General features: G+C 30.6%; 1 protein-coding gene and 1 long non-coding RNA gene across 3 annotated transcripts in view; both read left to right on the top strand.

The window, feature by feature from the left end:
* The window catches only part of LOC148234762 (uncharacterized), a 564,675-nt gene extending 549,783 nt beyond the window's left edge, over nt 1–14,892 (top strand). The window contains exons 5-7 of one of the 2 annotated variants that reach the window (XM_088187144.1): nt 12,318–12,392; nt 13,441–13,506; nt 13,567–14,892. In XM_088187144.1, coding sequence (XP_088043270.1) covers nt 12,318–12,392; nt 13,441–13,506; nt 13,567–14,063 — 638 coding nt within the window. In that variant the 3' untranslated portion in view covers nt 14,064–14,892. Of the gene's footprint in view, nt 1–10,638; nt 10,964–12,317; nt 12,393–13,440; nt 13,507–13,566 lie in introns of those variants that run through there. The other variant, XM_088187164.1, reaches the window with a different exon arrangement.
* Nucleotides 14,893–19,190: 4,298 nt separating this feature from the next.
* Nucleotides 19,191–26,116, top strand: LOC148234761 (uncharacterized). Its single transcript, XR_015809820.1, has 2 exons — nt 19,191–24,381; nt 25,394–26,116. It is a non-coding gene; the product is annotated as an uncharacterized LOC148234761 (long non-coding RNA).
* Nucleotides 26,117–27,110: the final 994 nt, after the last annotated feature.

The following is a 27,110-nucleotide window of genomic DNA, read 5'->3' as shown; positions in this document are numbered from 1 at the left end:
AATGGTTTGTTGTGGGTGGCCCTGCTTGTTATGTTCAGGGCTGAGGAATGGGTGGGAGCTGGGAGGGGGGGGGGGTGTGTGCGATATGTCGTGTGGTGTGGGTTCTGTTGGTGAGTTAAGTCGGTGGCACCTCTCGGTGCATTCTTCTGCTGGTGGCTGCTGCGGTCCTCATCAGCTCGAGTAGCCCCTTCTCCAGTCGGGAGTTTTCGAGCATGTCTGGGTAGTTGTCTCTGTCTGTATTTTCTCTTCTGCAACTCTGCAGCAGGTGGTGCCTTGTTCTCTCTAGAGCGGGGCAATGCCACAGCAGGTGGTCGGGGTCCTGGATGGAGTGGTCATCGCAGGGGCAGCTGGGGTCCTCCATGATGTTGAACCTTTTGAGGTATGAATTGAAGGGCCCGTGTCCCGTGATGATCTGCGTAGCGCCTGGAGACGGCGTGTTCTTTTGTCGGAAGGCGATGGCGGAGGCGATGTTTGGGAGGAAGGTCTTCGCGTGCGACCCGCGCGGTGACTCGGTGTAGCGGGTGTTCCAGACGCGCTGGAGCTCCTCCTTAAGAATTGTCTTTACGTAGGTGAGCGGAAAGCGCCTGTATGCTTTGCGCATATTGCGCGTTTCCGCTGCTTCCTTGGCGAGTGTGTCGGCCCTGTCGTTTCCGGCGTTGTTCGCGTGCCCCGGGGTCCAAAACAGTTTTACTTTTGTGTTGCGCGTCGTCAGGGACCGTACGAGAGCCAGCGTTTCCACGACGATCGGGGTTGTTGAATTGCCATTAGGGAGGGAGCGTAGCGCGCTCTGGGAGTCGGACAGAACGTGCACTGTCGTCGGGGTGGGGTGGGCGCCCGAGACCCATTCCAGAGCCGCTTTGATGGCTAGGTTTTCTGCCTGGCTTATTGAGCAGTAATATATATATATATATATATGTTTTTTTTTTTTATGTATTTTTTTTTTTATTTTTTTTTTTTATGTTCATCTTCTTTAATTCCTCTAAGATTTTTCTCTTTTCGTTACTATATTTAACCAGTTGATCAGGTAAAGGTGAAAGGGTCATGACTGCTCCACCTTGGACTATAACTCGCTGAATTAACGAAAAAGTCGTCATCTCGGTCAGGGACACCAACATCCGTATATGACTTTGGATTGCCATTGATTTTGCATCCTGGTATTTCCCATTAATCACTTTATAAACGACAAGTCTTAAGAGCGCCCTATCACTAGCTACCTCGTTAACTAGATTCCCTCCCTCCAAGAGATTTAATTGAAGAGACGGGTCCGCAGTTAAATTCATGGTCGACAGGAATGCCGAGTAACGTCTCTGAATCCAGGCTCTAAAATCTTTTTTTGTTACGACAGCTTTACACAAGGTGAATGCCCCAAACATTGCATGAAATGCAACCATGGAGGAGGAAATTTCTCTGGTCGATGTTTTAGATTCTAGGTACAAGTGTCTTAAGACATCATCCACGATGATAGAGTCATCCATCATCCCGACTAACCCTTCTTGAGACAGTAGGTACGTCATGTCCACATCCGTGATGTATTTTAGGCAGCAGAGATAATAAGTTGTAATAATTCTCTTAGCTGCTCCTTTGATTTTATCAGAGGAAGCCTGGCATCCTTGAGTGACCCAGTCTCAATTCTTTCAGCCTTAATCCAAATCCGCAGGAATAAGCAATGAAAGGGGCTAGGGTTCCATACCAATTCTCTTTCTCGTCTGAACGAAAGTTTTTATACTCCAAGTTTTGCAACGCTGCACTGCTGAACATGACAGCTTCAGCCTTATCTCTAGCAAGAGTAAAATCTTTTTTTCCATGTGTGACTTTTAATTCCGTGCTCAAAACTTTAGCGCTCAAGGTAGATTTTGCTTTTAGAGCTGTTTGCCTAAGAGTGTTGTGAAGGCTGGCAAAGTTATTCTGCACTTGGATTGACAAGGAAACATTCTTGTATCCGGGGTCCACAGTTGTTAATCCCAGTTTCATAAACAGCTGGATGTTTGCATGCATCATAAACTTTAGACATCTGACCTTTAAGTCGGAGTCTAAGTTAATGTTGGGTCGTCTAGGGTCGGGCAATTCCTTATCGTTGTCGTCAGCTTCAACAATTACTGACACAGGTGGATCTAACTTGGTTTTCTTAGGCGCTGGTGGCTCAGAACCGCTTTTTATATCAATTCAACGCTCTTATAGAACTTTTTTAATTTTATTAAGTTGAAAAGTGAACTTATTGAACTTATTTTTATATATATATATATATTCGTCACTAAAATTCCATTTAAAATCTATAAATTGCATTTATAATGTGATTATTTAAAATGAACTAAAATATATTTTAACGGAAGTATTCAATTTAATAAAATTAATTTTTATCATACTGGCGACAAGTGGTTCTGTAGAAAGATCATTTTTTACAATGAAAAGAATAAATACATTCACTAGCAATAGTCAAAGTGAAAATAGATTGTCAGCTTTTGAATTAATATCAATCGAAAAAAACTTTTAGACGATTTAATGTGTTTGTTTAATTGTGTGGCATTTAGGTCGGTGACATTATTTTGTGATTTTTCGTAATGACTAAAACCGGAAGCCAAGATTTTGATAATATACTACTATCATCTCTTTTGTTCATAGCGATATTTTTGTGAATTTCTATTTCAAGTGCTTCTCGTTTTGTACAAACAAAAAGGTTTTTAATATTAGCTAAGGTTTTTGTGCTACTAAAATCAATTTTATGGTCTTCTGTGAAACTGTTCGGCTAGAGTAGAATTACTTATTTTTATGTTAATTTTCTCGGTGTGCGGTGCGTCTGTTAGATTGTCCAAAGTAAATTTTTTCGCAATCTGCATATGAGATTTTATATACTATGTTTTAAAAAATATGAAAATATGCAATTTGGTTGTTTTAATATATAATACTTACTTTGTTTGACTGATGCAGTATATGCTCTCATTTTTAAAAAAATATTATGAACATCCTAAATGTGTGGTGTATATTTTTTTGTTAGATAAATAATATATGAATAGCAGAGTTATAAAAACTGTTAACTTGTTTAATTAAATATTTATTTAAACATGTAATTTAAGTTCAAGGTATGCACCAATTTAAAAATTGTATATTATGTATATTCTTTGAAATAAATAATTGTTACTGTATTATTGTTTTTTAATTGTTTTATTTAAATACACTGATGATAAAAATTATAAAGGTAAATCGCATTATTATTAAATACATACTTTTTAATAAGAATATCTAATATGTTATGATTACAGAATTCACTGTCATATTAGTCCAGAATTATTGTATCGAAATAGGTAATAAATAAATATTTAATTTGTAATTTTATATTTACCCTTTGAATGTAATTACATAACTTTACATAAGAGTAAAAGTCTGATTACTGTAATTTTATATGGCAATAAACATGTTTGATTTGTTACAGATCTCAAATTTATAACTACACTGTGCTCGTATATAAAAATTATTCATTCGGTAAACATCGCACAAGCAACGCAAACACTTTGATTTCTTGGCGGTGCAATTCGCATCACATTTGCAAATGCGTTATTAGAACGCAAGATAATGTAATGGTTTCGGCAACGGGTGATCACACCCACAAACCTCCCAAGTATGGTTCTTTCCAGGGAAAATATTTTAAAATTGTATGTATGTGATGATAATTAGATAAATTGTTAATGCAGCGAAAGACTATATTTTAACTTAATTATGTTAATTTTCAGTCAAATATGTAACTTCAAGAACGGGTACGCCATTGTTGATGTACGAGAAGTACACCTACTACAAGCTGACGTCATCTAAGGGGAAAATTAAATGGATTTGTACATCGAGAACGTCTCGTAAATGCAAGGCGGTCATCGAGGCTAATGAAAATAGTCTTCTAATAGTGAACGGGGTGCACAGTCATGTACCACCTATTTATATTAAAATGAATGGAACGTATTTAAAAGTAAAGTGATTTTGAAAAGTTGACCAACATGTGATATCGATAATTTAAAAAAATGTTATTTCAAAGGGACTGAAAATGTCAAGTACAGATGTCCCTTGATTTATGTTCATTGATTAATCTCCAGTTGTTTGTCTAATTAAATCAATAAATGCTAGATACTATATATGAACTTTTATTTGAGGAATAGACTCGAGGGATGCGATTCAATGATTCTGCTTTACTTTGAAACGTAAAAATTGGGATAATGAATAACTTTATTAATACCATTAATAAACAGAAGAAATATTTTTGGGTCAATATGATGAATGTTGGATAAGGGAAAAGTTACAATGTTTTCTTACATTATGTAATAAATTAGGTTGATTGTTTTCAATTGTATGTTTATGCAATTTATGGTCAATAAAACAAGCCATTTATTGAATTCACCTTTTTCATTGTCAGATCTCATAAATCAATAATGAAAGTTTTAATTTCTTTTCATCTAATTTTTTTTTTAGATTTCCAGGATGATCAATACCCTGTTCAACACTATCCAGATTTTTTACCGCCAACTCCGAAAAGAGCAACACCACGTAAGGCATGCGTTTTATGTGCCACAAAAAGAGGCCCCAATGGAAAAAAAATCCGAAAAGAGACAAAGTATTACTGCCCCCAATGCGGCTTATCATTATGCGCTGTACCGTGTTTTCGTATCTACCATACAGAAAGTTAGGTTTGATCGTTTCTAATTTGTGATAATAATTTTATTAATATTAATAAGCACATTTTTTTCTTCATAGAGTTTTCAAGCTCCAAAGTAATGCGAAATCATTGAATCGCATCCATTGAGTCTGTATTCCTCAACTGTACATATATTGTATTTTGATCATTTTTTATGTACATATATTGTATTTTGATCATTTTTTAAATTTGTTCATACCTTTTTTACAATAAATATTTGAAGAACAAAAACATTGTTTTCTAATTAATGCGTTATTACATTGAAATCCAATAGAAACTAAGAATTTAATTTCCTAGCGTTTTTCAGAAAAATAGAAAAAATAAAAATAGATAGAAATTTTGTATATAATGATTGTAAAATTGTACTCTTATAAAGTAATATTATAATTGATACTGTTTCATATTTGGTTATTACAAAATAAATATTATTGTATATATTTCACTGACTATGATTTTTAAATTAATTTTAATTTATAACAAATTTAAAAAACAATTAATCTTTGCAGATATGATATTTCGCAAAAATTTAAGATTTTATTTGAGAGATACATTTTATAATAAATAGTTTCATAAATTACAAAGTGAGTCACAACCTAAAAATATACTTTAAAATAACAAGAATTAACACCTTCGACGTTAGAGCAATTATATATAAGATATAACTACAATATATGTATGTGTCAGGCGCGGGCGGTAAGATACTTTCCCTCTCGATTGCTCGCGTGTTAAGTGACGAGGGTGAGTGAGAGATAGGAACATGCTCTTATCTCTCATTCACTCTCATCACTTAACAAGCAAGCGATCAATAGGGAAAGTATTTCACTGCCCACCCCTAATATGTGTATATAAAAGAAGCACGTTATTAACGCATAAACTAAAAATCTGAATTTTTTGGTACATAAAACCCAATAAGTCGTTAACCCTTTATATGCCAGTGACTTTTTAGTGATTCACCTATTATTTCTTTTCACGCGTCTGTATCTTTTTCTTTAAATAAATATAAAATAATTAGTACAATAATCTTTAATAATTAATTAAAAATAATTCGTAAACTTGTTTCAAAAATTAATTTGCTTAAAAAGAATAATCATAAAAGGGCGCACCGGTGAGTCGTTGGCGTTTGCCAATGACGCAAATGTGCGTCATTTATAAAACTATTTATTATTATTTTTATGGGGTTATATATTTTTATTTAATTGAAAATACACATTTTAATACCTTAGTACGTTACTCATAAAGGCAACTGAGTTTTGATTTACATTGGAAATAGAAATGGATGGTTATCTTAGAGATATATTAGATTTGAAAATGAATTTGAAAGATACTCCGAAACAACACAATTAAGATCAACTTTTTTGTTTGTTTCTAGACCAAAACAATATTCTTATAAAGTATATAACAGAATAAGAAAGACATATAATGCTATTTTTAGAAAATAAATCTATTTTTATTAAATTTATTTTTAGTGCCGGTGCCACGCCACGAGCTTTGGAAAAAAGAAGGTCAAGCTAGAAAAGTTCGCCGTTATTGCACTGGTTGCTATAAAATAAATACGAAATTTGGGAGTAAATTCGCTAAAAATAGAACGATTCAAGTTGTGACATATTGTGGTGGATGTGATGGTCGCCCACACTACTGTTTGCCCTGCTTTAATTCAAAACACAGAAATACCTCAACCTAAATGTATGTTTTTGTAAATATTTATTATTATTTTTTTTATGTTATGTAATAATTTACTACACTTGTTTGTCTTGTACTAATGATTATTTAAAAAAATTGTTCTTATTATTTTTTAACTCTTTGTACTTAATATTTTATGTTTTATAATCTATACCTCCTATATATAATATAATTTTCGCTATCAAAGTTCCTAATGTGTTTTAAATGTTAGGATTACAAATGACGCATAAGTAATCAATGGCTTATACAAATATTTTTTTACTTATATTTTATTAAAATATCTATTTTACAACAATAAATAATATTCTTTTTCACTTGATTTAGAACTATAACATGCTTTCTTTTTTAAATTCTCCTTCGAATTATAGTTAATCATACAATATTTTTTTCAAAAATGTTAGGATGATTCGCCCTAACACTGTACATCTGTTTCATGGGTTCCAGCGTATCTATTTATCTATTAGGTTAACACCTGAACCTAAAACCATTTTGTGTAAATGACAAGTGCTTTTTATGTCTGATTTAACTGGTGTTGCAGAAAAATTTCGCTTTAAATCAAACACCAAAAAATCAACCCAACTTCTGTTCGCCGTTAATCATATTTCAACATTTTATTAACAACAAATTTAAATAAATAATATATTTACTATATATAATGGCCATTTACATTGAAATTACAAATTTTGTGAGTCAAGGGCGAAGCCCTGGCGGCGGTCCACTTCTGTAAAAATAAGTGGTTTCTCGGAACCAAAAGTCTTTCTTAGAAGGCAGTTCTTATCTAATTCCGATCAGCTATGTTTATATCGCTTAACATGGCAAATGATCGCCACAAAGCCACGATTATAGACTTAAAAAAGTATTATTACAAACAAAAAACTTTCTTCATACCAAAACATTGTTATTATCGGAAGTCTTTAAAAGTCATTGAAAGCATTTTAATTTTGATCTATGAAATAATATAAATTTCTGATTTAACGTGGTAACTACTAAATTTGAATCCACTAATTTATTATATGTATGTAAGAATTTCCTATTTCATTTGAAAATTTGGTCGAGAGCTTTCCATCTTTGTTGATCCCATTAATAGAGATCTATATTAAGCGACAAAGAAGAGGATGATGTGCGAAACCGAGAAGGATTGCAAACATTAATCTATTCGTATAGTGATAGAAGTAAATTAGAATATTTAAGAAAGGTGGTATGTAATATTGAAATTTAAATCAACATCCTGAGCGTCTTTGTCGGGGTACCGTAGGTTATATGTTACATATTGTGACGATTTACAAAAGATCGAGCTTATTCATAATTTATTATTTGCAGGACTGCTGATTCAACAAAGGGAAGACTTTAATAGATTATTAAAAGACATAATAATCAATAAAAATAAAAACAACACATACATGAGTGATTCCGTGTATAAAAATATTCTACAAGACGTTTACAACGCTAAGCAGAAAAGGAACCAAAAACCACCCTTGGACTATCGGCGTTTGCTGCAACGCTACGATATTGTGACTGTGGGAAATGAGAAAAAATTGGTATTTCCTACCAACAAAGAAGAAAAGAATTCAACTAGATTTAAATACTTTTTAAGGACTAGAGAATTGTTTGACGTTATTCATAATGCGCACATTAGCATTGGACACATGGGTCGCGACAGGCTCACCAAAGAATTGAACGAACACTACAAAAACGTCACCATCGAATCTGTTGTACTATATTTGAGTTTATGTAAAGTTTGCCAAGAAAAATCCAAAAGAAGGAAAATGATACATTCAAGCAGCGGGTTGTAAAATATGACATATAATTTTCATCAAATATGTTAATACACTTTTTATACTAGCACTACCAAAAAAACTGTTAAATATATTTATGTAGCAAGTAATAAAGAAATCCTTATCCTTGATACATTTCCTTACAAAATACAAATTCAAAAATCTGACGTAGAACGCCTACCCGATTAAAATCGGACTTTGCGTCATGAGAATAATATTTTTGTATTATTATGGTAAAAATAAATTATTAAAAAATTTTACTTTATTATTATTTATTTACAATTAAACTTAAATTACACTATTAATCATAAATACATGTACAGATACTTGTTTTATTTTTTCCAGTAACGTACATTCCAACCAGGTCTGGTAAAAAATTATTGATGTATCAGAACTACACCTATCACTTCATAAAACAGTTGACTGATGGTAGAACCAAATGGGAATGTTCATCCAAAAGCCGTTTTTGCAATGCCATGGTTTATATGATTGAAGAAAATGTCATCAGAAATAATAATAAAGTGCACAATCATGATCCACCAAATTATTTTAAGGTCAATGGGATATATGTTAAAATATAGTTTTTGTAAATAAATCTGCGTTAAGCATATAATTTTGTTACGAAATTTTTTTTAAATGGGATTATATACGAATACCGGCTGTTTTTTTATTGTTATTAATTCATTGTTATATACCGATAGTTTTACTGGTGAGACATAAAACTTCAATGTTGTCATTCAGAAATCGGAAACATTTGACCAAATTCAAATGACACTAATGTGTTCTGAATAGCTATTATTTATTTATTAGGAATGACGCATAAATGCGTCAGCGGCCTGTAATGTATTTAATAGTTTTAGGGTAAATATAACATTTGTATTTCATAAATAAACTTTAAAAAAATTCAAATAACAATCCAGAGTTTTAAGTAATATTGCAGTGAAATTTGATGTGATACAGATTTTTCTCACGCAAGATTTCTCTAGAACGGGATTATTGTTTTATTAATTTTTACATACTCAATCTTCATTCAAATCGATTTCTCCTTCAGTTAATTTTCCAACTGTCATTGTGACGATTCGTTGTGCTTCAGTCTCTTCTATTTATTTATTTATTTATTTTATTCACTGTTCCATCAATTGGATTAAATGTTTAGAAGTAAAATATTACTTTTACTTAAGAATCAAAGTACACCAAAATTACTGGAGCATTGTCGAGAATTGTATATTTTGAGAGCAGTAATAGTATGTTTAAACCTCTTTTCGAAGATGTAACAGTAACCCATGCTTAAGTGTTGAATTTCTATAGCTTTGTTGTGTTTCAGAGCTTTAGTATTTTAAAATAATTTGCTGCTTTAAAGTCTTAACAAAATAATTAAAAATGGTCTTAGAACAATGCTGTCATATCTGCTATTATTCTCTTCAATTTTTGTTGAAAGAAAGAGTAGCTTCTAGATTGGCACTTGCCACTACCCCAGTCCATGATGCTGTGCCAATGACTGATGTTTAAATCTGTCGAACCAGCCATTGCCGGCTACAAAAATTTCAAAATTACCAGTATTTCTAGATTTCGCTTTCAGCTTTTAAAAAATTATTTCATATTGAATCTTGATCTAAACGACAATTAAAAAAAAGTTTATTTCAGAAACCATTGAATTTAGTGGTTGGGTATTTTTCACCTCTGCGAGAATTCGCTCTTTGTCCTCATAGTCCGTACAGTGATTTGAGCAAAGTTTACTTTTATATTTAAATGTTTACTTTTTTTTGAACAAAGTTTACTTTTATATGTAAATGACGAGAGTGAGTGAGAGATTAGGGCGTGCGGAACGCACGCCTTTATCTCTCACTCACTCTAGTCACTTAACACGCGAGCGAGCGAAAGGGAAAGTATCACCGTACGCACCTGTACGAAACATACTACATGATTGAAGTGACGTTTCAGATTGTTTTAGAGTGCGATACAATTTTTGTACAGATTTACGTTGTTTGTTTATCATAAATACATGAAAGTCAGGGGTTTACTGTGCTATTAACCACTTCCCAGTCACAGTACTTTTTTTAAAATGACTCAAAACCTTCTTGCACAGACCCACCTTTTCCTATGCAGTGACATACAAATATGCAGCCATTGTAAAACATTTAAAAATAATTGTACAAATTTAATTTTTAACATTAATTTTCTCGAGAAATTGACTGATTTTTTAAATGAGAATTTACTAAATACAAATTTACGAGTTGAGATGTTAATAGAAAAAACTATTATTATAATAACTAAAACACCTGAAAATATATTCCTTGCTAATCTTATCTTTACTATTAATCTTATATAATATGGCAGAAGTAATACAGGATTCTTTAACTTTATTCAAACTTCTTGATAAAAAGAATGATTTTACTTGTATGTATAAAAATAATTAATAAAAAATATTTTTCGTCATTATTATTATTTCAATGGTTTATATGAATACGATATTAGTTTATTATTATTAATTATTGTTTTGAATTTTTTTAGTGCTGTTCATTCCGTCCAAGTACGGCGGAAGACTGCTCATGTTTAAAAAGCATACTTTCAACAGGCAAGTCGATATGGCCGGCGGAAAGGTAAGATGGGTTTGCTCGTTTAAATCGTCAAAACGGTGCAGTGCAATAGCTCATACGCTCATGGATCAAATTATATACATTAGGGAAGGTCACAATCATGATCCGCCCAATTACATTAACATACGCGGCACTTATATCAAAATGTAATCATAATAATATATATTTTTAGGATACTGTATTAAATATTATTTTAAAAAATGTACTTTCATTATTAAATCATCTATTCATAAAAAAAATCTTTTATTTTATTTATGGCTTTAGCTATATTTTTTTCGACACCGAAAACGAAATGGAATTATCGTGCCATGTGCATAGTGATAGGAACAGGTCCCCGGTTCATTACTTTATCAATACCTAGCCTTTTGAGTGACTAATCAGTTGGACATTTTAGTAATAGTAATTTAAATAATGATGAAACTTTTTTTATAAAAAGTAAAAGTGGTTTTTTTTTCATCATAAAATTATACATATATAATAATTATACAATTATTATTGCTAATCAAAATAAGCACTATTAGAATCGACACATTTTGTATGTGTGAGACGAGAATCTTCATTTCACAACGCTTATCTGTTAAAACCAGATGAGAATGAAAATTTTGAAAATAACGAATATTTGGAAACTCGAATAATAGCTTTAAAGTCAATGCAACTGAATAAAAATATCAATAAATAGCTTAAAGTGTTTGGTCCTTGGTAAACTTTTCACTGATAAAATAAAGTTCAAAAATTTGTAGTCAGTGCTGCCATTGTTACAAGAGTGCTTATAGTGTCTTAAAGATTAATAGAAAATTCACAATGTGTCTGCCGACTGCGAGCACCTTGAGAACAAATCAATACTATCCGAAATATGGTTGAAAATGCGGATAGCTGTGCTTATTGGGAAGTTATCCAATACTCCTATTCTTACATGCGGTACTTCAAACAATACTCGGGAACGAATCAAAGTGAAGTTTTTCACAATCGTCGATAAAATTTTAATTGATATAAAAAATAATATAAAATAAAATTATATTCCCTCATGTACAATTATCTGAGAAACCTTTTTGGACCTTTTATATTAAAATATACTTTAAGGTCATCTGCGAAATGTAAGAATTTGGATTTACAAATATCTTTAATAAGCAGAAGAAATATGAATATAGCAACGACTACTGTATCTGAAAATTTGAATATGATTAAAAAAAAATTATAGGAACACCCAAACCATTTTTTTTCATAAATTTTCCAACACATATTCCATATTCGAAATAGATTGTAAAAAACACATTTTTTACAATCTATTTTGAGGGATTCTTATCATGCTATCGGTGAAAAGTAAGAATTTAGAATTATGAATAACTTTATTAATATCATTAATTAAATTTAAATTATTGGGAGTCATTTCAATGGTCTCTGTCATTGCATAGTAAATTAGGGTAATAAAATAGACTACACTTTTCATAAAAAAGTTTCAATTGTATGTTTATGCAATTTGGCACGGTCAAGAAAATGCAAGCCGTTTATTAAATTCACCTCTTCCATTGTCACAGATCTATCCCATCATAAATCAATAATGAAAGTTTACATTTTTTTATATAATTTTTTTAGAATTCCAGAAAGATGATTTTCCTGTTCAACACTATCCAGATGTTTTGCCGCCAACTCCAAAGATAGCAATACCACGTAAGGCATGTGTATTATGTGCCACAAAAAGAGGCCCAAATGGAAAAAAATTTCGAAAACAGACAAAGTATTATTGCCCCCAATGCGGTTTATCATTATGCGCTGTACCGTGTTTTCGTATCTACCATACAGAAAGTTAGGTTTGGTCATTTCTAATTTGTGATAATAATTTTATTATTATTAATATTAATAAGCACATATTTTTTTCTTCATAGTGTTTTCAAGATTCAATGAATCGCATCCCTTGAGTCTGTATTTCTCAATGATGAAAGTCATGACCCTAATTTTTTAACTACATCAAATAAAAGTTCATGTACTGCATTTTGTTTTTTTTTAATTCGTTCATACCATTTTTACAATAAATAATTGAAAAATACCTGAGATTATCGAGACATAAATGTTAAACTTCTCACACCCACTTTCTGAGCTACTTAACCCTTTGAGCGATATCGCCGTACCTGTACGGTGTTTGATCTTTCACTGTTTTAAGATACCCCAGATAAATATATATTTACAAAAAAAATATTTTATATTAATTTTATAAAAAACATTGTGAGTCTGAATTGATAAAATAATCACAGAAGCCGAATAATATATTAAAAATATATAAAATAAATTATTAAATCATATTAATACAAAAAAGTAGTTAAATAAATCAAAACAATAAAACGTAGAGAATCACTGATTTTTTTCTATAAATGTAATATAAAATACAACAGAAACAATTATGGAAAAATTCATAAAATTAACTCATCACTCAAGGGGTTAATGTAGTGGGGTCCATTTATAATGCCAAATCACTTCTCAGACAAAGATAAAAAACTGCTTCTCTAAAAATGGTGACTTGCATATGCCAATTTCGGTGTGCTAAGCTGTATTGAAACTCGTTCACTGATGATATGTGTATATACAGATTATTGTCAGCTTTTAGTACACTATAGATTCGGTCTATACCTCAATTATACACTTCTTAAATTAGGTCAGTAGAAATATATTTTGATTATATATAACAAATAACCTAACAATCTTCAAATGTTCTTGATTTTAGGTTTTAACAGCTTCGAATTGGTCCACAGAACTTATCCAGAGTCGTCCAATGTGATTGTACAAGCCGGTATGTAAAAACGTCTTGAATAGTTTTATTTTATTGTAATATCCATTAAATTAATTACAGATTTATTGAAACCTGGAAGTAAAAAGAGAAGCCGAAAATCTGTCACTTTAGAGACCAAGTTAAAAGTACTGCGGCGTATTGAAGCTGGTGAGAAAATTGCTCAAATTTCCGAGACCTCGGGACTTGCCAAATCTACTATTCAGACGATACGAGATAATAGAGAAAAAATAGAAGCTCAATCACAATCGGTCTCTCCTTCGAGCGTCTCCAAGATAACTTGTCAAAGAAACATTGTTATGGAACGAATGGAAAAAATACTATGTATGTGGATCGAAAACGCCAACAAACAGCGAATGCCATTGAGTATAACGGCTATTCAAGAAAAGGCTAAAAGTATTTTTAAGAGTTTGAAGATTGAATATACTGATGAAACTACGGAATATTTAACTTTCTTAGCAAGTCGTGGTTGGTATGAAAAATTTAAAAATCGGCATGATTTGCATAACATAAAGATGCAAGGGGAAGCGGCTAGTTCCGATGCGAATGATACTCAATAGTATCTCAATGTCCTGCAAGACATTGTTTAATTCACTCATTGTTTAATAATTAATGTTGAAATTAAAAATTACTAAAAAAAACATAGACAATTTAAGTAATGTCTAGCAGGTGTGATTACAAAATTTTTTAATTAATACTTTTCTCATAGTCAATTTTAATGTCACGAATAAGAGTCTATTCTTAACAAAAAATATTTACGAGATTGGTTTAAATGAAAACCTTTAATAAACGCTTGAAAATGTAATCTACTGACCTAAACCTATTTCTTTAAGAAGAGAACATGATCGGCAAATGTTTTTGCTTGAAGAGTTCTGCATATTTTGTACTGGTATTAATGTTATTAATGTTGTATTGATTCATGGATAATGTGACGGGTTGGCAATAAAACACAGGTCTATATGCGGTTATATAGTTATTATGTTACGGCGTGCGTTGACCAGTAAAGATTCACCTGTTACATCACCAAAATAAGTGAGTTACTCCCGCCGCCGTTTTATTAATCTTGCCTGCCAGCGTACCACATATCTCCAGGGTAGCCAACTAAATCGACGGCTTCCACTTGTACACTTGCTGGCGTGATGACAGACACGTATCACCATACTATGACAGCGCTGTTACGCCTTAGTGCATCTTGCAAGTATAGCGTTAATTTTAGGCAACTTATCGTTGTGTTGCATTCTTGATTTGAACTACTGTGCATTGCGGGTTTCAAGTCTAGTACAAAAGTTAGTGTATATATAAAAATACTTAAATAATACATCTGTGTTTGCATACATACATATAAACATAAATATCTAATAAAATTATTCCTTGTTGTACGAAAAACAACTATGTTTTTTTATTGAACTATATAGTATAAAGATCGCACGCCGCACAAAGAGTTATCTTAGAAAAATATTTTTAAAGCTCTATAGATAACAGTATTTTTAACAACAAACTGAGCTTAGAAACACTTCACAACTTTGTTGAAAAAATATGGAGTGATAATAAATTTTTCAATGGCTATTTTTTCAATTTTTTGAAAATAAATATTTTATTTCAAACTGATCAAAATAAATGGTGATTATAACAGTATTAACATTTCACTTTGTATTTTTTACTATGTACGTATTACTTTAAATAAATTTAAAACTTAAAAATGCTGTTTTAATTAAAAATTCACATAAACTATATAAAAAAAACTATTTAAGTTATGTATGTATTTATTTTATTTAAATAATTTAAACACACATATTTGTTATTATTATTTTTATTCGAATTTCTATTAGTTTTTATATATATGAATTTAATTGCTGTTGAAAATGTTAAAAAATAAAATCAATAACACCTTAAAGAACAAAATTAATGATTCATTAGCTTTACTGGTATATGCTAAAAATTCTAGGATGGAACGGTCAGTTAAAGACTAAATAAAAACTGAACCTTTTGTTTAAATTGTCAAGTTTCTATACCAATAAATGTTCCCAAAATATTTTGTCTACTTTTAGAAATCATATTCAGTGCTTCATCAGCAGTCGAAAGAATATTGCACATATTTTATTGTCTATTTTACTGTTTTAACTCTTGACGACTCATGGTAACTGTATGGCTGAACCAAATCTGGCGGTCGTAGTGAAAAGGCAGCTTTACTTATTTGGCTACTGTCCCAAGTAAGAAAAAATAGTAGTAATAATGGGAAGAGATCAACAACTGACTGATGGTATAAGGCGGTAATACCTGAAAGATCTGTGTCGAATCTCTCAAAGATCATTATATAATTATAACTGATTGATCATCATAGATTATGTTTTCCTAGATTTTCATTATCTTTCGGATAAACATAAAATAAAAAATCGTGCATAATAAAATAGATGAAACTGATTTTAGTTTTGTATCAGTATTATATTAATAATAAATCTCCTCTTCCCTGCCTCCTTTACTAATCACAGATGATTTAGGCAATTCTCTTAATTTATAAGACTTTTATATAATAATGCATCGGTTTAAGATCATGATAAATCGTATAATAAAAGCGTTAATTGCGCCAGAAAGGAAATTTTGGCGTCATATCGCTGGATCATTGTCCTCAAAATTCATTTCTAGCTGTCCGGTTTTTATGCATGCATGTATTATATGTATTTATATTTTTCACCTCTTATTCAAAAGTGCTAATAAAGTATAGTAGTAATATAATAATAATATAGTTAATGACTTGCTAATCTAGGAATTTAAAAAATTATAGAAACACAAAATATGAGTGGAAACGAATCAGCTGATTATGACGACAATTATTATAGTCCATTGAAGAAACTACCAGGAAGGACAGAAAAGGACTGCTGTGTATGCAGTATGAGAAAAAAATCAAATGTCATAAAACGTAGAAGATCTCGCACAATATGTGGAAAATGTAAAAGAGGGCTTCATGGGTTGTGCTTATCAAAACATATATGCAGATATAGTGCATATTAATAATTTATATTCTGTCGAATTTTTTATTTAAATATCCCTGCAAAAAGGTTCAATTTTAATTATGCCCATTTTATGTATGCAATAAATTGGCGAGCTTGATAAGAAGGAATTTTTCAAAACTCTTACTTTTGGATTTTATTTTTTTTGGTACATACTGTAATAAAAAATATGTAAAATAATAATTGTTTATTTATTATGTTTAACCTATATATTGCCATTACTTTTCAAAACAAATTCACATATATAGAATAAGCTGGGATTAGAAAGGTTTAAATCAGCGTGCCATTTTATATATAAAAGAAGTAATACTTAACTTTTAAATATTTAAGTAACTGGATTTGATTAGAAACTTCTACAAATCCTTATAAAAAATACAAAATACATATTTTTCTTGTATTGATTGATTGGAACATATGTTAAATATTTCTATCTTATTTAAACGATAAGTAATAAATTATTTTCTGTATGTCCTTTATAAGATATCGGGATGATGTTTTTAAGAGTTTTTTTAAATTGACTTTCTTTTTGTTGTTTGTTAATAGCCGAATATGTGAAGTCGAGGAACGGAAAGACTTTGCTACGCTACAAATACTATACATATTACAAGGAATACAGTTTAATGAACGGAAACACCCGATGGGTTTGCTCGTCAATGAATAGTAAAAAGTGTAAAGCAAAACTCTACACCGAAAACGATAAAATCATCTCCGGAGAGAACGTCCACACTCACGAAGCTCCGAAATATATTAAAGTGAACAATAATTTGATACGCATACAATAGTAATTTAATATTTGATGTCTTGATAATGTTTCAATGTTTGTAATAAATAAATGAATGTCCTTTCCCATTGTATTAATTTGAAGTGAAAACAGTGAAACAATAGCAATTAATCATCAAACCCATATCATGAAAATGTACATTGTGTTCCAAATTATTTTTGCAAGGATTCTACAATTTGTATATATTATGAACATCCATCACATTATCTGTGCCAAAAGATTTTGATAACTTGTATGGTTTTTTTCTGTTTTTTTAAGTCAATATATTAACAACGAGTTTCAGAATATTTCGTGCGACAAAAAATTTAATATTATTAGTGCTATCTGCTAATAAACACCTGCACCATAAAAATATTTAATAAAAATAATGCATCCTGTGTCGTTCCACTCCACAGAGGTACCTGTTTTGAGAAGTACCATTCATTGGCAACTATTAAAGACCATATTTATGTACTGATTTTTCTTAACGAAGTGTAAAAAATTATATTAAAAATATAAGTGCTGTGATTTTTAGAGCAGTTATTTACATCTACAGATTCTACAGTATATTAAAGGTACAATAATTATTATATAATAATAAATATATTAAATATCAACCCAAAGTTTGATAATTCCATATTTATATTGTGTTATTTGTAATTCTATATAATTAATCTGATATATTATAGTTTTTCATATATATAAGAACAATAAAAATCTTTTAATATATTTTTTACTTATTTTAAATTTTACATAGAATTAACATTATTTTATTGTTTTATTATCAAATCTTTTTTTTGCATATCACAAAAGTATGTAAATGTTCTTTAAAAATAAATGTAAAAAAATTAATAAAAAACGAAAATTGCTTTTAGAAGGCATAAAATACACATTTTTTTAAATATTAATACTACATGATATTAGAGAAGCTCCAAGGGAGAATTCTCATTAAAAGTCTAATGTAGATAAAAACTCAATTTTCGCTTTAAGAATCTATAACATATTAGCAAAGCTCAACTAGTATGCAATTATAATCAAAAAATAATGCTTAGATTATTTTATGCATATCTAATTTTTCCCTTGAAGTAATATTCAATACAATCAAAGTAAGTAAAATTACTTTTGGGAACCTAACTCTTATTATAAATTTCACTGGCTTGTAAATGAATCTGATAGTGATGGAGAATAAAATATACTACCTACTGTTCTGTTTCATCATATTTTAAAATTTCTGATTTGGTACTGTTCTTTTCAGCCAAATACATAACAACAGACTCGGGCAAGAGACTGCTACTGTATTTAAGGTACACGTATTCGCGGCAAGACGTGAAGAAAATGAAGCCCGGTAAAGTCAGATGGGCTTGTTATCATAACAAGTTTTGCAGAGCCACCGTACACGTCAAAGAAGACAGGATTGTGTATGCAAATCCTGTTCACAATCATCCGCCGAAGCTATACATGAACGTGAATGGGATATATGTATTGTTCAAACGTTGAGGAGAGTTGAGCCAAGGCAATAAAAAACACTCTTACTCCAATGTGCTTTAGATTATTTTAATAAATTTGCTAGAATATGACATATTATAGATTTTATTTGATAAAAATATATAATGTAAATATATATTACCTAAAAATGTATTGTACATAAAAATATTTAATGTATAAATTTGATCTCAATGTTGGTGCCACTTTATTAGTCTAATAAATAAATACTATTCTGTGTAATAACATTTTTTTATTAATTTTATCCCTTAAACAATTTAATAATACACGGGAGACTGTTCAGTCTTTTTAACAATATTACGACTTACCATAATAATCGAATGAAGCACATCTAAGCCGAATTTTGGTCAATAGGAGAGCGCAAAACAATTATCCCTTCTCTGAAGTCAAAAATTCATGTCAAAAGCAATAAAATCGTGTCAGCGCCATTGCAGTGGGAACACCCGGTAACGAGCGTTCCCGCTGCGATAGCGCTGACGCGATTTTATTGCTTTTGACATGGATTTTTAAATACACTTGAACCAATACTTTAATATCAGAAGTTTGTATTATAGTAATATTGGTAAGGATAGCTATACTATTTTTAAATATAATATTGAGGTGCAGACTAACTATGGAGCAATATGTGAGATGCGACATCTGTCTGTACTTCTTACGCTTATTATCGATGAGTCGGCTTAGTTTTATTTTGGACTTGATCTAATGAAACTTCTAAAACAATAATTAGTTTTAGAACTTTCATTAGGTTCAGTTTAAGTTTGAACAGCAAACGGACGTTTTGCAACTGTGAATTTGAGTTCCATAAACATTTTAAAGCAGTATATAATTTTACTAGCGCCTATCAATTAAATTATGTTTTCGCTAGTAAAAATATATATCTACTGGTGAAAATGTATATAGTACTACATACGGAAAAGTTGAAATAATATAATTTTATTAGCACCTGCCAGATAAATTGTATTTTCACTGGTAAACATATATATACCAGTGACAATGTATTCCGATATGATTTCACTAAAATGACATTTAAAAAAATATTTTCTGGATAGATTCGAGATTTTTAGATTTTTGTGGGGGTCCCGAGAATTTCTGGTTCAGAACCAAGAAATCTTTTTTCAGTTATTTCAGGTAGTCGTTTTTTTTCTCTCAATTTTCCGAGTGACTAGTGCCGCTCCAAAATCAATGGTCTTTATGCGTCTTTATTTTGTTTTTAAATATGTGACAATGAGACGCCTTTTCTCAACAAAAAAATACCCCTTTGAATAGTATTTGTGAATAAAATGTTGATCGGCGGTGTCTATTATGACCTAAATTCGCAGAATTTGTTCGTTGAACGAAACAAAATGTTGGGAAAACCCATTCTTTATCATTGTTTAACATTTATCTCAAAAACGGGTGCGTCGCAAATTTTTGTGAAGCTCGTGTTGCCTTTTTGTATTTGTTATTTCAAGATACACAGATTTTAATAATTTCTAGTTTTAATTTATATATAAATCAGCACAAAACAAACACCGATACAGATCCAATATTTATGTATATCAAATTCGTTCCAAACATTACTAGCTATTTGTGCCTTAAATACCATTTTTAAAATGGTATTTAAGGCACAAGTCAATGTAATTTTACTTAGTCTTTGCATGCTTACCCCTTGACAATCATTCATTATTTGCTCTAATTTCACACTTACTGGGTCTTAATATTTCATTAAAAGTTAATAATAGTTTACATGTTTGTTATTAAAATATATGTAAGTGAACAGTGAATTAAGTACCACCAGCCGTCGTTTTCCCGTCGAGGTCCACCAAAAAAATGAGCTGCCCTCTGCCGCCGTCATGGCAGTGCTACTAGAATCGCTCCAAGTTTCAGCCATAATAAAGTAATAAATAAATAGATGAAAAAGCCCCCACGGATTCATCGATCCTCAACTTGTCTACTGGACATTCCGCTATATATCTTCGACCTGAACCACCCTTGAATTCATTATAGAAGGTGCAACTTTTAAATACATGTACACAATTTTTCTTTTAATCGATTACTTCATGATTTATTGTGTTGTGAAATGTGAAATCTTAAAATTAATTTATATCGGGTATCCTATTAAGAGTGCCAGATTTATTTAAATCGCTTTCTATTTTCAGCTAAAAATACACGAAAGCCAATGTCTCTGGAATATATACTTAGTGGAAGAAGCAAGCCGAAGCTGGTAGATCAAGGCTATCTGTATATCAAAGACAGAACCGTGGACGAAAAAACATTCTGGAGATGTGACCAATATCTGAATTTGCAATGCAGAGCACGCCTTCACGTAGTTGATGAAATCATAATAAAACGAGTCGGTGAACACAACCATTCCGGAAATTTAACGAGAATCGAAAACACTAAAATTTTCCAATAAAAAAGTAACAAGTTCTTTATTTGTTATTAAATTTACACGATTTTTTATTATAATATTAAGTACCTAACCTAAGTTATTAATTACCTTAATCTACAACATTTTCAGTTTCTTAAAATTATTTTTTTAGTCTAGAACATTAGGTTAATTATTTATAGAAGAAAAATTTACAAAACTTCTTTGCAGAACTGTTATTTTTAATTAAAAGATTTTTAATAAAATGTTAGCTTATTAACAGTGTATATATACTAATGAATGTCTTCGCACAAAAAGGTTTTCACAACATTTTTGGTTCAATTTTGAGTACCGGAGCAAGCGACTAGCGGATTTTAAGCCGAACAATTGGCGCACACTTTCTCCAGGGATTTGCAGGTGTCACAGCAGTAAACACCTGAATGTAGATCACTAAGCTTAACGAAGGATGCGTTTCTTAATATATGTTTAGGTTGCTTATGCCTATATCTAAACGGTAAGTTATTAAGGTTGTATTTGCCAAGATCAGTGAGATATGTGTTATTTATCTTTCTGATTTTTAATCTTTTGTAGAAGATAAATGTCATATCTATGCAAAAAGTCATTTTTTGTCTCTAAACGTCCACTTCGCAAGTGAAGTTCTTTGACGTTAGTTCTAGGGTGCTTTGTAAAACACATATGTTGTAGAAGGAGTTAGCTATGGGATATACTAGACCATACAAGAGCTCCATGTCATCGGCGGCCGTATCATATATTTATATAACAAAAGTTTATTTTTGCTACTGAGACCGATTCTTCTCCAGAAAAATGTAGCAATAGCTAAGACGTCTAAAGATGAATAGCTTCAACTTGTTTTCTCTATTTTAGATGGCAATCCAAGTATTTGACTGATTTTTCCCAGGGAATCTCCTCACCGTTCATTTTTATTCGTGACAAGAGAGTCTGTTTTGTTGTCATTTATTTTTATCTTTCACTTGCTGTAGAAGTTGTGCAGTTACCGCAATCCGCTTTCGAGTCTCTTGGCGATTATTTTCATGCTTTATGAGCAGGTATACATCGCCAAATCATCCAAATATAGTGTAAGTTGACGGTACTGAGGGTTGGAACATCATGGATATATAAGGAAAAAAAAGAGGACCGAGAATGCTATCCTGCAGCACCCTCATTAGTTTTCTCCTTTAATTAAGACAGTCAATTTTCTCTCGCAAAGATAATCATCAATTATGCGGATAAGTGAAAGAGGAACTTAAGCTTTGATTAGTTTATACATTAATGAACCATACCAGACGGTGTTAAACGCCTTTTCTATATCTAGAAAGGCCATGTTTCTTCCGATATTATTTATTTTAGTGCCGTTGAATGGCGTGATCTAAAACCAAACTGAAAACTTACAAGAATTTAATTTACTGAAGGTCTTTTTATGACAAGTCGCTCGAAAATTTTGCTTAGCGTTGACAGAAAACTGATTGGTGAATAGCTTGAAACTATGGTAGGTTCCTCACCTACTTTTAAGATTGGAAATACTTAAGCGAATTTTATTACACTTTGTCTGGATCAACTCATTTCAGTTTTTTATGGAAATTATCCCCGATACACTTTTTAATCGTCTCATTTTTTGCATATTTTTTTCAATCTAATTGATTTTTTTTTTATTTTGTTAATAAAGTTTACTTTTTTCTTTTATTTTAGTATTTATTATGTTTTGTTTTAAATGTTTTTTCAGTTAATTTTTTCCTGTTGTTTTCTATTATTTCAATAAAATAAATTGATAAAATAATTTTTTTTTTATTTTAGTATTACTGATATTTCATATGTGTTTTGTTTAAATTTTTTTTTAAAAAAAAAATCAGTTTCTATTTTTTGAATAATTTTTTTTTGTAGAAACCTATTATAAGGCAACTTGATCACACAAAAATTAGTCACAAAGCGATTGCTTATACGAATATTGATCACACCGTACTCACTAATACTTTTCAAGGAAAGTTATTTAATTTTAATACACGTTCATTGCGTATAAATTATTAAGACATTTATAAAAGAATCCTGAATAGTGTATGAAAATTTAATAATTTCTTATTTTAATCAATTGATTTTTTTTCACTTTGGTTCCTGTTAATTTTTAAATATACGATTAAAAATATCTCACAGTAAGATACATATACACGGTGAAACGGAGACGGTGTAAAAATGATAATAAAAATATAAGTTTGATTTTATAAAATAGTGTTGTGATTTTGGTACTGGTCGATTTTATACCGGCCACCGCCGCACTTACACCATACACTGAAGCAATTAGACGCATCAGCAAAAGTCGTATGAAATATGATAAGTTTTTAATTATGTGTAAAATATTACTAACAAAAATATTTACTAATGAAATATAATTTGCATCATTTATATTTAATTTAATATTAAACATAAATGCAGAGTATGAAATGCACAGCCCTAGTTGGCATGTGTAGAATGACGTGTTTTGCATGCGTTACTTTTAATAACTAATTCTTAAAATAATACAAAAAATTGCAGATATAAATCTGTGAAATGATAAATTACTTATCCTCTGCTGTTTTGCATTATTTTTACACGAATATACGGAACAGAAGCCATATTTTATGAAGTTCGTCGAATGAGCTGAAATAAGCACTGCCGACCGCGCAGGCCGAGAGACTAGCTTATTAGATTTTTCTTTGCACGATTATTAGTGCGCTTCGGCGCCTCTATTTATTTCTTTACTCTATGGTTACGGATCATTTACGAAATAGCATTTTTTTGATAAAAAAGATGTGAGTCCAAATTTAAACAATACATATTATTTCGGCAGAAACATAAATCACCCTAACATTCTCTCCATTTGGAAAAATTACTTTTATAATTTTAGAATGAATTAAACGCTTTTTATTATATGTAATATGTCATCTGTGACATGTCTATTTTAGAGATGAATGGCGAAAGTTAAACTGTATATTTTAATGATAAAATTCTCCAAATCAATGCAATTGAGATGAACCTTTTTTTTTGTTACAGCAATACCTAGAATAGGATTACGCCATGAATTATTAAAAAAAGATGGGCTAGCTCGAAAAGTTCGACGTAATTGCACTAGGTGCTACAAATTATATTCCGAGTTTGGAAGAACGTTTGCTAGACACAATACCAGCAAAGTTGTGACATACTGTGGGGGTTGTGAGGGTCAACCCCACTTCTGTTTACCCTGCTTCAATACAGCACATAAAAATGCCTAGGTAAATGTATGTACATGTTTGTAAAGTAGCTTGTTTTTCATATGTACATATGTTGTACATACATACTTGTTCTATGTCTAATGTATATTTTTGCTATTTAATTTTTTTTGTCTAGACTATTTTAAAAATTATGATTAATTTTAACTTGTTCCATTTTATGTTTTTATTATTATATCATTATAATTTTAACTAATAATCCTCATGTTCTAATAATGTATAAAATAGTATGTCCAAACAAAGTTTATTTTTCATAGAAAAGTTTTTTTATTTCTTTGTCAACTGAAATACACGTAAAATTAATATAAAAAATAATAAAATAATTTATCTATTCTTCTAAATATGCACTATATATTGTCTTACTATGAGAATACTCATAGTTTGTAATATAGCTCATAGAAAAAAAGTCAAAATCAATTACTTTTTTTTTTATATAATTTATTTAATTGCATTGGAGTATTAAAAGGCAAATGTTTGAAGATGCCGAAACGAAATGTGTCATAAAACTTACATTGTGAAACAATACTTTAGGACTGATAAATAGGGTTTTCCTGTCCCTTTTAATACACCGCTCTCACTACCCACTTAATCTCTAAATAGGTTTTACAAAATAGAAGAACAGCCGTAGAATTTTACATCTTGAAAATTGTTTGAGATATTTATTTCATATGGAGAAATCAAATATCATATTTAAATTAAAATAAATAAAATAAAACTTGTGAATAAAGTGAAGATCTACGTTCATCACGATTACTAAGAAATGCTGCAGTAATTCAAACATCTGATTATTATTAAGAATGTGTAATTTGAAACTCAGTTTTAGAAATACATCATCACTTCTTCCAGTGCCTATTGCTATATCAAAAATTCAACAATAATATGTTCTTTTAGTGAAGACCATTCAGTGATAATAATCACATTTTGTAGTATAAATCAACTATATAATTAAGAAATAAAAATATCAGTTTCTTACAAAAAATATAAAAGTTACAACCTCACACTTTCCACATTTCAGTCGCTTTCATACCCAACTTGCGCGGATCGAGGCTGTTGATGGTTAACAACTACACCTACTCGGTTCACTACACCAAATCCACCTCAGACGGGCAAATGATCAAGTGGCTGTGTTCTTCATACAAGAAGAGATATTGCGAAGCCAGGGCTGTCACCTATGATGACAAATTGGCTTGGTTGATCAAAAAACACAACCACGATCCTCCTACGCGACTTTCTGCAACGGAGAAATTCATAATGCTCCCCAGGAAATGAAAAACATAATATGTCTATATTTACCTATAACTCTATTTGCGTTAACACAGTCAGTTCCTTTACACTCTTGCAATTTTTCATCCTTATCACCTTCACAAGTGATAAGAGGTAATAAGATTAAAAGGTTTTCTAACAAATTGTTATCACTACTGAATTTTAAATACAATATAATTCATAATAATTAATTTCTATAAATTTGTTCAAAATATAAACCGTATATCGAACGTATTTCCGTATCGTGTGCTTTAGAGCTAATGGTAGTGTAAACCAAAACGTGCCATCTCTTTCTCAATTATGAATAATTATGAAATGGATAGCTCTCGAACTGACTCTGTTAACGCAAATAGAGTATATATGTATATTTTTATTTGCATGCCAAATAATTTTAAGCCGACGAGGCATTTTTATACCGGCGCATACCAATGTATAGATAATATATTATAAGATAAAATAAAGTATTTAAAGTAAATCTGTTTTTTATTATATGTCAAAAGCATGTAATACAAAAAACATGTAACGTAAATATATTTATTATGTAATAAGTTAACGGATTTCTCAGATTTTTTAATCATGTGATTTTAATTATTGCGCATTTAATATTTATTTTAGAATATCTCAATTATATTAATTTTCGAAAGATTTATCTCTCGTATACTTATTTATTTATACGCATGTTAAAAGTAACATTAATTAAATTTGAGTTATAAATGTTTATGTAAATATTATAGAATAAAAGATACGTGAATACTGCTTAACCTTTTTAGTCGCAGACAATTTGGCTAAACATGTGCGATATTTTTATTTTTTAAATTTCTCAAATACGCTTTTTATTTAAATATAATTATTGAGCTATTTAACACTTATATTTAGTGAAGCATATTCCGCAGATTATTTAGGTAAAAATATGTCTGATTGGAGATAAAAATGTACAAATAGTAGAAAAAAATCGTGCATGCTAATAATGTATGTTGTGGGAATCACCTGGCAAGGTATAAGGAACCTATTTTAAAGACGCATTGACTTGTCGCATATACGCGTTAAAAGCGCAATACACAAAAATGCTAATAGTCTTTATGACTCGCTTTTGTAACTAACGAATAATAATTAGCATCCCCAACGGCAGTTCGTGGTCGTTATTTATGTTATTGTATTAAATTGACTATCGCAGTAACCGAAATATGAGAAGGACAAGTGTTGCCAAATCTCCACCTGCTTAATTTCGAATGCTTATAATAAAACAAGTAAATAAAAAAAATGAATTACATACCCAACATATTCGTAATTGGTTGTCCGTTGAGGAAGGATGAGAAAAATAATTTCATCCATTTTGACCAAGTGTATATAAGCGCATATCATTTACTTCCTGTGGTAACCTTCATAGAGATCTTCTATCATTTACTACCAGACAAGTGGAACTATGGCAAGCAACGACCGAGAAAGCAGCCGCTTCCCTCTGCGTCAAC

This window comes from Plectrocnemia conspersa, unplaced genomic scaffold (assembly GCF_051122295.1).
Source record: "Plectrocnemia conspersa isolate PC_06_02 unplaced genomic scaffold, ASM5112229v1 ptg000005l, whole genome shotgun sequence".
In the NCBI taxonomy this organism is placed as follows: domain Eukaryota; kingdom Metazoa; phylum Arthropoda; class Insecta; order Trichoptera; family Polycentropodidae; genus Plectrocnemia; species Plectrocnemia conspersa.
The sequence above is the reverse complement of the archived record's forward strand: the minus strand, read 5'-3'. Positions and strand labels throughout refer to the sequence as shown.